At 39.2% G+C, this 14,712-nt stretch overlaps 1 protein-coding gene across 1 annotated transcript in view; it reads left to right on the top strand.

The window, feature by feature from the left end:
- The first annotated feature begins 826 nt into the window (after positions 1 to 826).
- appl2 (adaptor protein, phosphotyrosine interaction, PH domain and leucine zipper containing 2) overlaps positions 827 to 14,712 on the top strand; it is a 55,272-nt gene continuing 41,386 nt past the window's right edge. The window contains exons 1-5 of the mRNA XM_020919139.2: positions 827 to 950; positions 3,655 to 3,753; positions 4,257 to 4,316; positions 5,040 to 5,111; positions 14,428 to 14,515. Coding sequence (XP_020774798.1) covers positions 894 to 950; positions 3,655 to 3,753; positions 4,257 to 4,316; positions 5,040 to 5,111; positions 14,428 to 14,515 — 376 coding nt within the window. The 5' untranslated portion in view covers positions 827 to 893. The remainder of the gene's footprint in view (positions 951 to 3,654; positions 3,754 to 4,256; positions 4,317 to 5,039; positions 5,112 to 14,427; positions 14,516 to 14,712) is intronic.

A 14,712-nucleotide genomic window follows, 5' to 3' on the forward strand; every position in this document is an offset into this window, starting at 1 on the left:
GTGCTTTAACTGGCAAAAACTTGTTTTAAGGGATATCTATTGATCTGCTTGGATTAAAAACGAAATTTCATTGTGCATTTGTTACCATCCCTGCTATTGCCTATTCTGTAGCTACGCTGCAAGGCCGCCGCATTGCTTTGTGCTGGTATATTTATAATTAATCTGATTGCAGCCTTCATGTTCAGGAGTAAACTAGAGATAATTTCACACTTGGTCTTCATAACCTATGACATGTTAGAAGTCTTCCATTTAGTAGGCCTATTTGTGGGCGGAACCAGAATATATTTAAAGATCTTTTAACATAACTAACTGACTAACTAACTAAATAAATAAATATTTCATAGGTGCGTGGGGGTTGTTTGGTTTTGTGCAGTCGGGCAGTTGTCGAGGAAGGGTGACCAGCCAGTCCCTTCTTAATTTTATCAAAAGCTTGTGGTTTTGGTGGGCCAGGTAAGGGGTGGTTGGGTGTAAGGGCGTGTGGGATGTAGTACATGTTTGTATGAAAAAGTGCTTTATAAATAAAGTTTGATTCGTAATTGTTAGGCTGTAAGAATTACACAAGCATTTTTTACTTGTCCACATGAGGTCAGTGTTGCCTATGAAATGAATGCTTCAAAAGGCTTCGCGTTATTATTAAAAGATCCACAGTCCAAAGAACGAATGAAAGAATAACAAAAATGAAATAAATAAATTACATATATGAATAGATCCCCACAAATGTAAAAAAAATAAAAATAAAAAATCTCTCAATGTGTATGTAGTTTCTAGATCATCTTTTCGTACGAGCTCAGCCTTGGCCCGCCTCCAACGTCGCGCAATGCTTTCTGGGAAACTGAGTTCACGTCGTGAATAATTCAGGCTCCCGTTTCCCCTTCTCCTTCACAGCTAACAAGATGCCGGCCGTTCATCACAAACTGCTTTTGGAGGACGCTTTGCACGACAGTCCGCAGGTAGGCCAACGCTTTTTTTTGTCCAAGTTTAAAGTAATTTTTGTGAAATAAAACGACTGTACGAGGAGAGAAGACAACTCGCAAGCTAGGTTCTGTATCCTCCCTGTTTCCACTGGTCGATGACAGATGTCTAGGCACACAGTGTTATGGGAATACTACATGTCAGCATTTGCACCCTTAAAGATTACTGAAGTGAATGCAAAAATCATTATATAGACAACGTATTGTCATTAGCTGATCAGACTGTTGTTTACACTGCTAGCACTGAGAAACGTGTAAGCTCAAATACTGCCATTACAATGATGCAACAGCCATGACGCTAATCATGAATGTCCTTTGAATACTCATTTTTCTGACAAAATGTATGAGAAGTTTGAATATGGAGCTAAATCTTTGCATATAAGATAAACAGGGCCTGAGTGTTGATGGTGGTCGGAGGGGCCGATGGCGCAGATTGGCAGCCTCGCTTCCGTCAGTCTGCCCCAGGGCAGCTGTGGCTACAATAGTAGCTTACCACCACTGAGTGTCGAGTGAATGAATAATGAAATGTAAAATGAAATGTAAAGCGCTTTGGTTATCTTGAAAGGTGCTATATAAATGCAATGATTAATTAATTAATTAATTAATTAATATTCCATGGTTGTCTTTATAATCACAGTTACATTTAGTCATAGTAAAGTAATTCTAGGAAGCATTCCACTAAAATGTGGAGATTCACAAAGCAGTAGCCTGTAGAAATAGTACACTTTACCTGTAAACAAATTAACAGGGTGGGGTTAGTAAATTTCTGTATCCTGTTGGACTCTTACCAGATAATAAAGATGTCAGATGTTTTAGTTGACCCTGCCTCACCTACAGTTCAAAAATATCTAGCATTAAATCTGATTGTTCTAAATGTGGAATAGACATTTATGTACTTATGTATGAACATGACATAAATTACTGTATCCTTAGTTTGTGTTGTACAATAAGTATGTCATTATGCCAGTCTTTCTAAGTTTTCTTGCCTGTTTTGACTTGATATCATGTGCTATGTCAATATCAAAAGCAGCAGATCTGGATAAGCTCCGGTAAAGCACTGAAAACTGGGTGTTTGTTGACTTGTCTAGCCTCACTGCTCCTATCAACAAAAAGACCAGACTGAACTTTAGACTATGATTCACTCACAGAGGTGACACTCCTTTGAGCTATGTCTACTGCAGTTCTTTTCATAGTCACATTTTCACCTATTTAAGTGTTTCTAATTAGTTATTCATATTTCATGACAAGTATTTTAAAATGATTACCACAACCAAAGCTAGCATCAGCATTTTACACTGAAGCAGTCATGTTTAGGTAGCATTCATTTGGGCTGATCTTTCTGCTCATGTGTTATTGGTTCCACTAGTAATACTAATAGCATAGGAATAGTACTAGTTGTCATCATTTAGTGGCCTTATCGAAACTAAATGGCAAATGAACAATTTGCCATTGTAATAATTGCACAAATTGTTTGTAAATATTCTCTATCATGTCATGAGGTCTTCAGTCAGTGTAGACCTGTAACAATAACAGATTTTTCTGGACGATTAAGTGATCAAAAAATTATTTCGATAAGTGATAATATTGACATTTTGAGACCATTTTCAACTAATATAATGACAATGGAATAAAAATGCAAATATAACCTTTCAAAGATCAATAAACTTTCTAAAGAACATTTAACACAGGAACTGCAAGATGATCAAAAACAATAGGCCTAAATAAAACAGATTTGTTAACATAAGAATAGCCTTATGTAGTTTGTCTTACAGCAAGGACTTGTTAAAAAAATGCAGTTTGAATAAACCATTGTTGAACCAAACACAATAATCCATTTTATGTATTGTTTTGGTTAAGTTTCTGTAACAAAATTGCCCTTAAAAGTTATTTTAGTCATTGACTTACATTGGAATATAGTGGCCACTCTCTCTGTGGCTGCTGTTGTGAGCCTTGGCATTTTGGTCTTGAAGTGCTCGTATTAACCCGCTCTTCAGTGTCAGTGTCTTGTGGAATTTCAGCGGATTTCGGGTTAGGCTAGTTGTTTCAATCGAGTATGGATGTATGACCCATTTCTTCTCGTCGCTTGCATTCTCACTGCATGTGACACATGTTCGCCATTGAGATGTATCCCACTCACTAGTGTTGATTTGGCATCGTGACTTGTTTTGTCACAGGGCGATGAACTGTTTTGGTGCTCTGACAATGGCGCTAGCTTGTGTTGCGGCTTCATGTTAACAGCACAGACAGCAACGCTTTCTGCACTCAGGCTGCGCACGCATCCTCTGTGCTGATAAACAAATAATCAGTCTGTAGTTTATGCTGACATGTTCGTTCAAGCATCATTATGCAGAGCGATAGAAGCCTTTTGACATTCAATCTCTTTTGTAGAGAGCGAGAGATGAGGAAAACAAGCATGCACATAGAAATTACCGCGGCCAGAAAAGTTATCAGGCTTGTTAAAAGTTATTGTACGATTAATTGATTTATTGATTATCATTACAGGCCTAAGTCAGTGTGTTTTTTAACCATTGTGTGGTTAGAAAAAGTTTGACTCATAGGTTTAATGAAAATAATGGCTAACTTATGAAATAGTAAAAGAATTCCTTTGAAATGTTGATAAATATTGTTCTATTCAGTGTTGTTATCATGTGTTTTACTGTGATATTTACTGTGTCCGGTTTAGACTCGCTCTCTGCTCAGTGTTTTTGAGGAGGATGCCCTGAATCTCACAGACTACACCAACAAGCTTCTCCAAACCATGCAGAGAGTCTTTGGAGCTCAGGTATGAAACTAAACACCACCTCACCAACAAGGATCATGCCACAACAATGGTATATGATATAGATATTTATTGATGGATGATATGGTCAGATGTGGAGGCTGGGTGAAGACTCAGGATGGGGGCTCTGTCTCAGGTGGTCAGCCCAGCCAAGTGATATAGAAATGTTGATTTTTCAATCTTATCAACTTATTTTCAGGTTAAAATGTTGAAATGTAACTTTTATATTTATTTAAGAACTATTTTTGAATACAATTAATTATTAAATATACAATTTATTATTAAATATGATAGATGTTTCCAAATACGTTGTTTACATTTTATTGTATCTCTACAGATAAACTTTGCTTGCCTTTTCTAACTGATATAGTTCCAAATACGCATTGTGATGTTATTATTGTCATTATTGTATAATGACGATAAAGGCTTTCTATTCTATTCTATTCTATTATTTGAGATATCTTTAAATATGCTCTGAAGTTTATGTCTGTCTTTTGTCTCCACAGAGTGAGATGGGGCTGGCCACAGAACAACTTGCTCAGCAGCTTCTGGACTATGAGAAAAAGGTACGACTCGGTAAAATTATGCCCTTTAATCCAAATGCTTTTGTGACTTTATCCGTAAACCTACCATACCAACACCAAAAATGTGTTTATCTTACCTGCCCCACATCTATGTTAAACATTTTAGACCTGCCCAATGTTTTGAGCATAGACTCTATATGTTAATGGACAGAGAGTAACTTGCTATCTGCCGCACACCTAGCTGGAAGTGAGCATGGGTGTACTTCCAGCTCCATCAAGTCTGGCCCCTTTCACTTTCTATTGAAAAACTGTCACCCCTCTCTCTTGTAACTGCTGCAGTGAGCATCGTCATTTTGATCTTAAAATGTTCGTATTAACCCGCCCTACATGATCCTGGTGTTTTTATTTCGCTATTTTGTCAATAAATAATTTTTCCCCCCATAACTGCTACTCTTGATAAGCTTCATTTGACTGGAGCTGAACTCTATGGTTGACATGACACTCCCTTATTCCACTTCTTTATACAGTATGGTTTTGATGTTGAACTCACACCAAAACAGAGTTGTGATTACTGAGTTGAAGTCTGTGCCAATAAACTTACATTTTTACATGGAGTTGAATCTCTGGCTTTGCTGTGCACATTAGCTGCCAGCTCGTTTGGCAAATAGAAGTACTTATAAGTTTGCAGATGCATGTGCAGTCTGGATCGGTGCCTCTGGATGTTGTTTTTGGGGATTACTTGTTACTTTTTCATCCTCTTTGTAGAACTTTGCCCTTGGAAAAGGCGACGAGGAGGTAATCACCACGCTACAGAGCTTCGCCAAAACTGTCGGGGAGGTGAGGACAGCTCTGCAATTATCCTGCTCATTTCTGTGTTTGTACTGTGGAGGAGAGGGAAATGGAGGAGGGCCATGCTGTTTGTATTACAGTATTGGATTTCTCAAAAAATGTATACACAAATACTATCGATTAACTCTAAAACTACTGTTGATATTAAATTGGAACTGTAAGCCGTGTTCAAACCAAACTTGTCTGGCGAGAACAAAGCGAATGATTTACATTTTCTTATGTAAAGGCACATTGACTCGTGAATAAAGTTCTGCGGCGAGAATGACACGAATTGGACGGCACGATTCGTGTGTTTTGAGTGGTACGAATAGGCAAAATGAGTGCCGAGAATTTGTGAAACTGGCATTAATGCGTAAATTCCCAAAAGGAAGGGGCTCGAAAATGTTTCCAAAGTTTATAATTTTTAACTTTCTGCAATTATTCACGTCATATCAACCGATCAGGGGCCGTGTTCTGATAGTGACGTATAATACTGAGAGAGACACGACTTTTCATTCAACACTCGTTGCCGTGGGGAACGAGCTGCTATTAAACGATACCAGCATGAGCCAGTACAGAGACTGGATAAGATAAGCTCAACAGAGCAGGACCTACACCAGTCTCCTTTATTCTGGTCCTGGTCTCAGTCCTGGTCTGGTCTCGGGCTCAGTCCTGGTCTGCAATGTTGGACTTTTGCACTGCATCCAGAACTGAACCAGGACGAAACGAGGTCTAAACCAGATCTAAACCAGAACTGAACCAGGACTAAACCAGATCTCAATCCTGGTCTGGTCCCGATCAGGCCCCGGTCTCAGTCCTGGTCCTGGTCTGGTCCCGGGCTCAGTCCTGGTCTGCGATGCCGGACGTTTGCACCGCATACAGACTGACCCAGGACTAAACTGTTCTCGGTCCCGTTCTCGGTCCCGTTCTCGGTCCCGTTCTCGGTCCCGTTCTCGGTTCCGGTCTTGGTCCCGGTCTCGGTCCCGGTCTCAATCCCGGTCTCAATCCTGGTCTCAGTCCCGGTCTCAGTCCCGGTTTGGTCAGCCTACTCGTTGTAGTCCAAATCCACCATTTTACGCAGAGGACAAGGTGCAACGAATGGAGTGAATTTACTCCTGCAACCAAATTCCCTAACTCGAGCGACCTGGACACGCAAATGAAGCGAATGACTCAAAAAAGTCATGCGGCAAACTAGGGGCATTTGACGTGATTTATTCACACCAGACGGTTTTGGCCTGAACATAGCTTAAGAAAAATCAATTCTGGACCAAGACCAGTGTAAGGGCACATTTAAGAAACAAAAGCATCATTTTGTCTTAAACATTATATTCTATTGTATAAAAATTGTGTTTAATTACCGTTCTGCTATCCTTATCATCAAAATTGAGTTCAAAATATTAGTATTTTAACAACATACATTAAAAAGAACTATTTGGATTAGGGTTTTTAAAAAATCAGTACCCAGATACAAATCAATACTTACTCAATACTCAAATCTATATAATCATTTCAGTGTTTGCGCCAATACTGAACAAAATCCCATATTATTACATACAAATTGGACCTTTCCTCAACAGTGTTAGAATGTTCTTGGTCTTTATCAGAACTAGTATGGGACCTATTATTTGGTTTTGAAAATGTCATTTTATGCTTTAAAAAACGCCTTATTACTGATATTGAACTGAACACTAATTGGGCGTAGGGCTGTTCAACTCATATTTCAAGCATGATTATAATTATTATTCCAATCAATTTAAAAAATACTAAAATTGAAAAAAAAGAAAAAAGAAAAAAACATGATATGGTATATAGTGGCTTCTAAATCTGGTGGTACATGAAAATCCAAATATTTTCTTAGATGGTATGAAAAGTTTGAAAACTACTGGTCTAGAGCCAAAGGTGCATTGTTGCCTCTTCCCTCTGTATTCTTCACATAAATGAGTTGCGGAAGAAAAATGTCCATTCCCCAAAAGTGTTGACCTGTTAGGACCAGACCCAGGTGCTCTATTGCAATGATGAACAGGCTGCTCAGTTTTCTTTTTTGCACTACACTAACAAATAAAGCAATGATATGTTCAAATTATGACTCCAAATTACTAATTTAAATTATACTTAAAGCAGTATCATTTTAAACCGTTATTGATGTCTTGTAAAAACTTAACCCATGCCGTGTAGACTTAATATTAGTAATGTTTGCATTTTAAAGGTCAACTCCTGCCTCACAGCAGGAAGGCTCTGGGTTCGATCCCCGGGTCGCCCGGGCCTTTCTATGTGGAGTTTGCATGTTTCTCCCCGTGTCTGGATGGGTTTCCTCCGGCGCTCCGGTTTCCCCCATCAACCCAAAACATGTTACATAGGTCTCCAAGAACAGTTGATAGTCAAGGTCAGTTAAATACAATCAATCAATGAATCTGCTCAGGGACCACAGGTGGAAATTAGCACTGATGCTACAACCTGATGTACAATGCATCTCTCCTCTCGAGGTCGATGTGAAAATTGTGCACTGTCCCTGTCTCAAAAATAAATAAATAAATAAATGAATTAATTAAACTAGTGCTAAATAAACAATGCCAACAAAGACTAGTACTGCAGAGGAGCAAATGTGGAAAAACCATCAAAACCAGCCTACGCCTTGTATACTCTCTGTATTTCCATGTCATAGTTTGAGTAACACTGCTTTAATTCTTAAAAATAAATACATTTGTCTAACTAGACACATTGTACACATTGTACCTTCAGGTAGAAAAAAAACAATGAAAGAGTATTTGGAAGATGAAATGGTGCCAAGTGTTTTCATTTACAATCCAAGCGGAGTACACCTGCCTCTCTGCAGGTGGTGACCTTGTGGATAATAAACATTTTCCTCTCTGTTTCTCACAAAACTAATTTATTTGGGGCTAAAAGGAGAGTGTGCCTGACAGTGCTATTGTCCCAGCTACAGCAAACGGAAACTTAAAGGGAATCATATTGTGTGTTTGATTTCTTTGACCACCGACACCACCAACAACAACAACAACCTAGTTCTAAGTATACCAGATCTCCACATTCTAAATGGGCCAAGACTTCTAATAAGGGAAATAAGAAAGATGGCACAAACCAAGGCTAAACTAGGAATGAATCAGAAATCAGATCAATGACATTACATTTAGACAAGATAATAATTAAATGAACTAAACCAAACCAAGCCAAATGATTAACAAAACAGAATAAACCATGAGAACAATGACAACTATTTGCTATATGCTATTTTCTGCCTTTTACATGTTCCAGAGTATGGCATTTAATTTATCCATCTCCATTTATTAAATCACAGTTTTTTTGCTGCCAAAAAAAAAATACTTGGAGAAACATGCATTCTCTGTGAGTGGAATTGACTGGCCTCTTCACAGATCTGACTCTGATTCTAACGTGGCATGCTTGTCTACACTGAGATAAGTTAAATTCTATGCTGCAGCTTATTCAAGGCAGTTTTTTTTTCCATGCAAGCAGATGGTGTACCCGCTAGCAGAAAAGTTGCACTTTTAAATGTGAATTCTGAACTCTATAGCATAGATGCAGTTGTCCACATCAGTGTGAGCTATGGGCTGGTGTGGCCTTGCTGAGTCAGCGGTGGTCAGCGAGTTTACGGTAAGCACATACGTTCAGAGGACACAGGTGATGGTGCATTTGACCTCATCACTCTCAGAGAGGGGAGAGAGTAGCCTTCAGAGTAGCCATGATTTTGGATGAAGAGATCAAATCGCAATTTTTATGACAAGCAATGTGATTAGTTTTGAAATTTATGTTTTCAAAGCTGAATTCTGTTAACAATGCACATTTTAAAAATGTACAGGAGCTTCATCATTTCAGTGAAGAATAAAATATAATCTGCTATACCACTTCATTCATTTTAGAATACGTACTGTATAATACATATAATTAGGTCTGTGGAATTAATTGAATTTGAACCGATCAAATTTTAAAGTTTACATTTGAAATTTCTATTCATCAATAATATGTATGGGCCTTCTTAATTGTTGATAGACTGTAGACCCCAGCATGTTTTTATGGAGATGCTTTGCCTGGGATGTTCCACAGTATGATGTACACAGATAAGTTAACTATTTCCATCCACATCACTATCCAGGTAATGCCATCAGGCCAAGATACAGGTCAGATCTGAGAGTCGATTTTCTGAAGCTATTTTTGAGAACTACTAACACATGTAATGTAATAAATGCAAGACAAAAAAGTTTGATGCTTTACTGTGGAACATTCCAAGCAAAGCAACAACATACCCATGCAGAGAAGCAAGTGGAATACCCTCCTATTTAACCTTATATAACTTACAGAATTCAAATAGAAGTAGCAAGAACAAAGGACGTAATTGTAAAGTGTCATTGTTATTCAGTATTTGAGAAACCAAAATACAATTTGAGTCAAGCATTAGGGTTCACTGCTGCAGCTATTCCAGTGAACTCTGGCACTTTCTAAATCTGCATGATTAAACTAGCTTAGCGCCGCTAACGGCTGCTCAATGATAAGCTCAAAACAGTTGTAGTGAGATTTGTTTGCTAACGTGATATGTTTCCAGTAAACTCCAGATTTTTTTCACAATACGGCTTATTCCACCACATGAACAACTAACAGTATTATACTAGGAGACTAGCCATGGGTGGAAAATTGGGGAAATTGCCATAGCAATTAACAATTCTAAACAAAATGACAGAAAATAATGGTAAAAAGTCAAGTGAATGAAACCTACGAATAAAACCAGGAGTAAGCAAGTGGAATAAAAGAGACAAAATGAAAATTTGTTCAATTACATTATTATGAGGCCCGAGCGCCAGAAGCTGGCGAAGGGTCTATTAGTATCGCAAAGCGATGCTCCTAGTGGCCGAAAAGTTAAATGGTGTGACATGACTTGCCTGTAGTGACCAGGGACCCTCACCATGACTTCGCAATGCACCAGAGATTTCCGAAAATGTATAGTTTGTCGGCCAAAAAAAAAAAAAGCGGAACATTGTTCTCGTATCAAAATATTATTCTTTTTTATTAGGCCCGAGCCCTGACAGGGCGTAGGGCCTATTGCTTTCGCTACGAGGAGCAAATGGGGAGCGACGTGCGCATGGGCGAATGAGAGAGGACGACATGCAACTTTGTCCTCGGTCACCCCCGGCACGAACAGCAGTATCCCAGTAACCCACGCCCAAGACCTGAGCCATATTTATTTTATATAGCCATATTTAAAATGAATGGAAGTGAATGGGGAGGTCATGGGCGACCCCAACGAGATGGTGCAGATGCACCCGTCACTCACCAATGGCGCTATAGTGTTCACTTTTCATATGTTTTATAGTGTATTATATTCAGGCAGGGATCAGGCATTAGTGATTCAAATTTCAGCACAATCGGACTAAGCCTGTGTCTGTAATCATTTTTGTAAATATTTTTTGGGGGAGTCATTGCGCCCCTACTGGCCAACCGTGGAAAATGCATCATGTCCGTAATAGACTTTTTTGCTTGTCATCATGCATAGAATTTACTCTCCGAATTTGGTACAAATCCGATAATGTTGACGTCATGTCTATGGTAGGGGGCGCTATAGATTTCACTTTTCATATACTTTATAGTGTATTATGTTTAGGCCGTGATCAGGCATTAGTGATTCAAATTTCAGCACGATCGGACTAACCCTGTGGGTGTAATCATTTTTTTACTAGTTTTTGAGGGAGTCTTTGTGCCCCTACTGGCCAACCGTGAAAAATGCATCATGTCTGTAAAAAACGTTTTTGCTTGTAATCATGCATAGAATTTAATTCCCGAATTTGGTGCTAATCTGATAATGTTGACATTTCATGTCAATGCTAGGGGTGCTATAGAGCTCACTTTTCATATGTTTTATAGTTTATTATATTCAGGTCGTGATCAGGCATTAATGATTGAAATTGCAGCACGATCGGACTAAGCCTGTGGGTGTAATAATTTTTTAACTATTTTTCGGAGTCTTTGCGCCCCTGCTCACCAATGGTGGAAAATGCATCATGTCCATAATAAACTTTTTTGCTTGTCATCATGCATAGAATTTAATCCCCGAATTTGGTACAAATCCGATAATGTTGACATTTCACGTCTATGCTAGGGGGCGCTATAGAGTTAACTTTTATTAAATTTGATATTTCATCACATTCAGGCCTGGATCACGCAATTGTGATTTGAATTTGAGCTCTCTAGGCCAATGCCTGTGGCCGTGACAGCGGCGTGCTACGGGCGAACCGTAAGGAGTATCCCAAAAAAAGTTGAAAATTTCTGTGAGTTTATGTCTGTAGATGTGACATGTCAAATCTGAGCTCATTTGGACCAAACCCCGGGGACTTGAATCTTTTTGTAGACACCCAAGTCAAAACGGCGCCAAATTTTAGATCCAATATGGCCGACTTCCTGTTCGTCATAGGGTGATGCTCCAATTCATCTTTTGGCTTGTCTCATTGTTCTCTATCACTGTTCCAAATTTCGTTTCCCTGCGACAAACTTTGCCTGTCCCCACTCCCATAGGGGTCCAATTCTAGGCGGCGCTGTTAAGTCGGGTCACTCGGGTCATTGTTGCGATGCCCATTTTATCAAATTTTTCGCCGAACCAATCGATCTGAACCCCGGTTTGGGGACTTTTCGTCCATGTTCAGGGGGTCAAAAATGCGATCGTTTGGTCGGAAAAGGGAATAAAAAAAAACAAGAAACCGACGAAGAACAATAGCCCTCGCCAGTTACTTTGTTACTGTCTCGGGCCAATAATAAGAAACCGGCGAAGAACAATAGTCCTCGCCAGTTACTTCGTTACTGGCTCAGGCCAATAATAATAATAATTCGAGCAAAAACAATATATCCGAAAACTTTAGAACAACATATTATACGTTTTTTGAAAGCTCTCGACCTTCCCCATGTCACCGTGGGATCATTGGTGAGTGACGGGCACTGACGCGCTCGTCATTCGCCATCTCGTCGAGGTCACCCATCGCCTTCCATTGACTTCCATTCATTTTAGCAGTAGTAAATATGAGCCAGGCCTTGGGTGTGGGTTACTGGGATACTGCTGTTCGTGCCGGGGGCGACCGTGGACATAGTTGCATGTCGTCTTGTTGCATTCGGACATGCGCACGTCGCTCCCCATTCGCTCCGCTTAGCGGAAGCAATAGGCCCTACACCCTGTCGGGGCTCAGGCCTAATGACTCGTCAGCGCCCCCAAACAACTCAAAAATGCATTAGGGAATACGAATGAGGGAAAAAAAATTTGCACCTACGAACATGAAATTTGACACAGAAGTCGATCATGTCAAGACAAGGAAAAAATATTATTACGCCAACACCGTGCGCTCCACTAGGGGGTAGCATATTGGATTAAAGTTGGCTAAGCTTTTACGAACTCCTCCGAGGGCGTTCACTTGAACAAGCTAAAATTTGGTCCACATTATCTCAAGAGGTGGAACATCAAATGTTATAAAAATTTTTCATACACGTCTTACGGTCTCTGAACAGTGAAGCGACAAAAAATTCACACAATTTTGGAGATTCACAAATTGCTCCCATTTGCTCAAACGAACTCCGATTTCAATGAAATTTGAAACAGTTGTTAAACTCTCTGCCCAGAAGCTACTTCATGTGAAAATTATTAATTTGGCGCATTAGCGCCCCCTATAGATTGAAACTAAATTTCATATGGGAGAAAATCATTTGTTCCCAAATAGTTGTTCAAAATTTTTTGTAATTTTGCACAAAATTCTATTTTGGCATCCTGATCCAAAAGTCAATGACACCCATGTCATATTTTTATGGCGTTGCCATAACGATGACATAAACTCTCCATGTTATTCCATTGGTAGAATTGACAAATTCCGGCACAAACTTTGGCCGATTTCACTCAAATTTTTATCCTGGGTTCACACCCCGACCCTGAACAGATTGATCTAAGAAAAATTTGTAAAATAGTGCCCCCTAGAAAAGTTGTATGGAAAATAAGGTTTTATTTTTCATAGATTTACAAAATTTGGTATCCACATTTGTGACATGGTCTTGATTAAAAAAGTCAATGAGGCCCACACCCCATTTACATTGTGCTGCCATGGCAACAAGTCAAAATTCTACCCTTGCCAATGGGATGTCCTTACACAAACTTTGGCATAGCCAAACCAAATTTGGTAGAAAGATGCATCATGGCAACAAGAACAAAAATGTATATTGTGACCACGCCCCTTTATAAACCGGAAGTCTGCCATTTTTGATTTTTTTCCCAATAAACACATGCAAAAATTTTGAAAAATTAATGGGTTAGGTTAAGAGGCAGGGTTAGGGCTTAGGGCGGGGTCTATGGTTAGGATTACGACCAGGGTTAGGTTAAAGTTTAGGGTTTTTAGCGTTAATGCAGGGCAGTGTTCTGAGGGGCATGGCGTTTGTTTGGTGGGATTGTATAGGCACGCGCGAGGGCTGATCATGCCACTTGCGGCTATATTTATTATTATTATTATTATTGTTATTTTAATTGCTTTATATGCAATCTTACTAAGAGTGTCACCTCTCCACCGACCTGACCTATAACTTAACATGATGATACCATTTGCTTGTCTCCATGGAGCTGAATAAATTTAATGCCATGCTGTGGAACATTCCAGAGTCAAGCACTCCACTAGAAAAGTTACACAGAGCAACTTTAAAGCGGACTTATTCTGCAAAATCAACTTTTTAGACTATGTTCTAATTGTTTCCTTCTAATTTACCCTCTTCAAGTTGTATATGGAATGATTCATGAACGTCTCAATCTTTAATAGCTTATCACCCCCCTTTTTCACCACCACCTGTACATGCCTCTGCTCTGTACTTACTACATTCTCCAATTTTATTTTCTTAATCCAGGCACAAGCACAATAGTCTGCTTTAATTAGAACAAAATTAACTACTGATTAAGAGCATTAAAAATTGACCATGTCAGGCTGAATGGGACTGAACCAGGTTTAAGAGAGATCAAACCTTCCTAGACTATGATAAGGACTACACCAAGACTGAACCAGAGCAACTAGATCCAAACAAAACTAAAGACTAAACCAGGATTATTACACCACAGAGTAGATATTATTATATTCCTCACCTTACCAGCGTTCCGCTGTATGCGGCCCTAATGAGGTAGAGAGGGTTGGTGTCCGTAATGCTGAAAATGCGACTTCACAGATTGCTTTGGGAGAGACTTGGCACCAATGTGGGACCATTCGGGATTTTTGGCTCTGGAGCAGGTCTCTTTGTGTGTCCTTGTACGGATCTTAATATTTTTGCCTAATCTATGTTAAACTGTTTCGTACAGCTGAACTCGCTCCATTCGGAGTTAGCCAACCAGATGGCTGACAATATGGTGTTTCCCCTCATCCAGTTTAGAGAGAAGGACCTCACAGGTAACGCTATAATGTGCATTTTACCTGCTTAGATTATGTCTAATGAACATGTATACACCAGTTTATCATAACATTGTGTCCACCTGCTAAATATGTAATAACAAATATGATCAATAAATATTTTTTATTTTAGAAGAGGCAAACGTTTTCTCGATTCTGAGTTACTACAACATTTTCATGTATCGCTATTATTCCTT

This window comes from Boleophthalmus pectinirostris, unplaced genomic scaffold (assembly GCF_026225935.1).
Source record: "Boleophthalmus pectinirostris isolate CB_2022bp ecotype Guang Dong unplaced genomic scaffold, ASM2622593v1 HiC_scaffold_2, whole genome shotgun sequence".
NCBI lineage: Eukaryota > Metazoa > Chordata > Actinopteri > Gobiiformes > Gobiidae > Boleophthalmus > Boleophthalmus pectinirostris.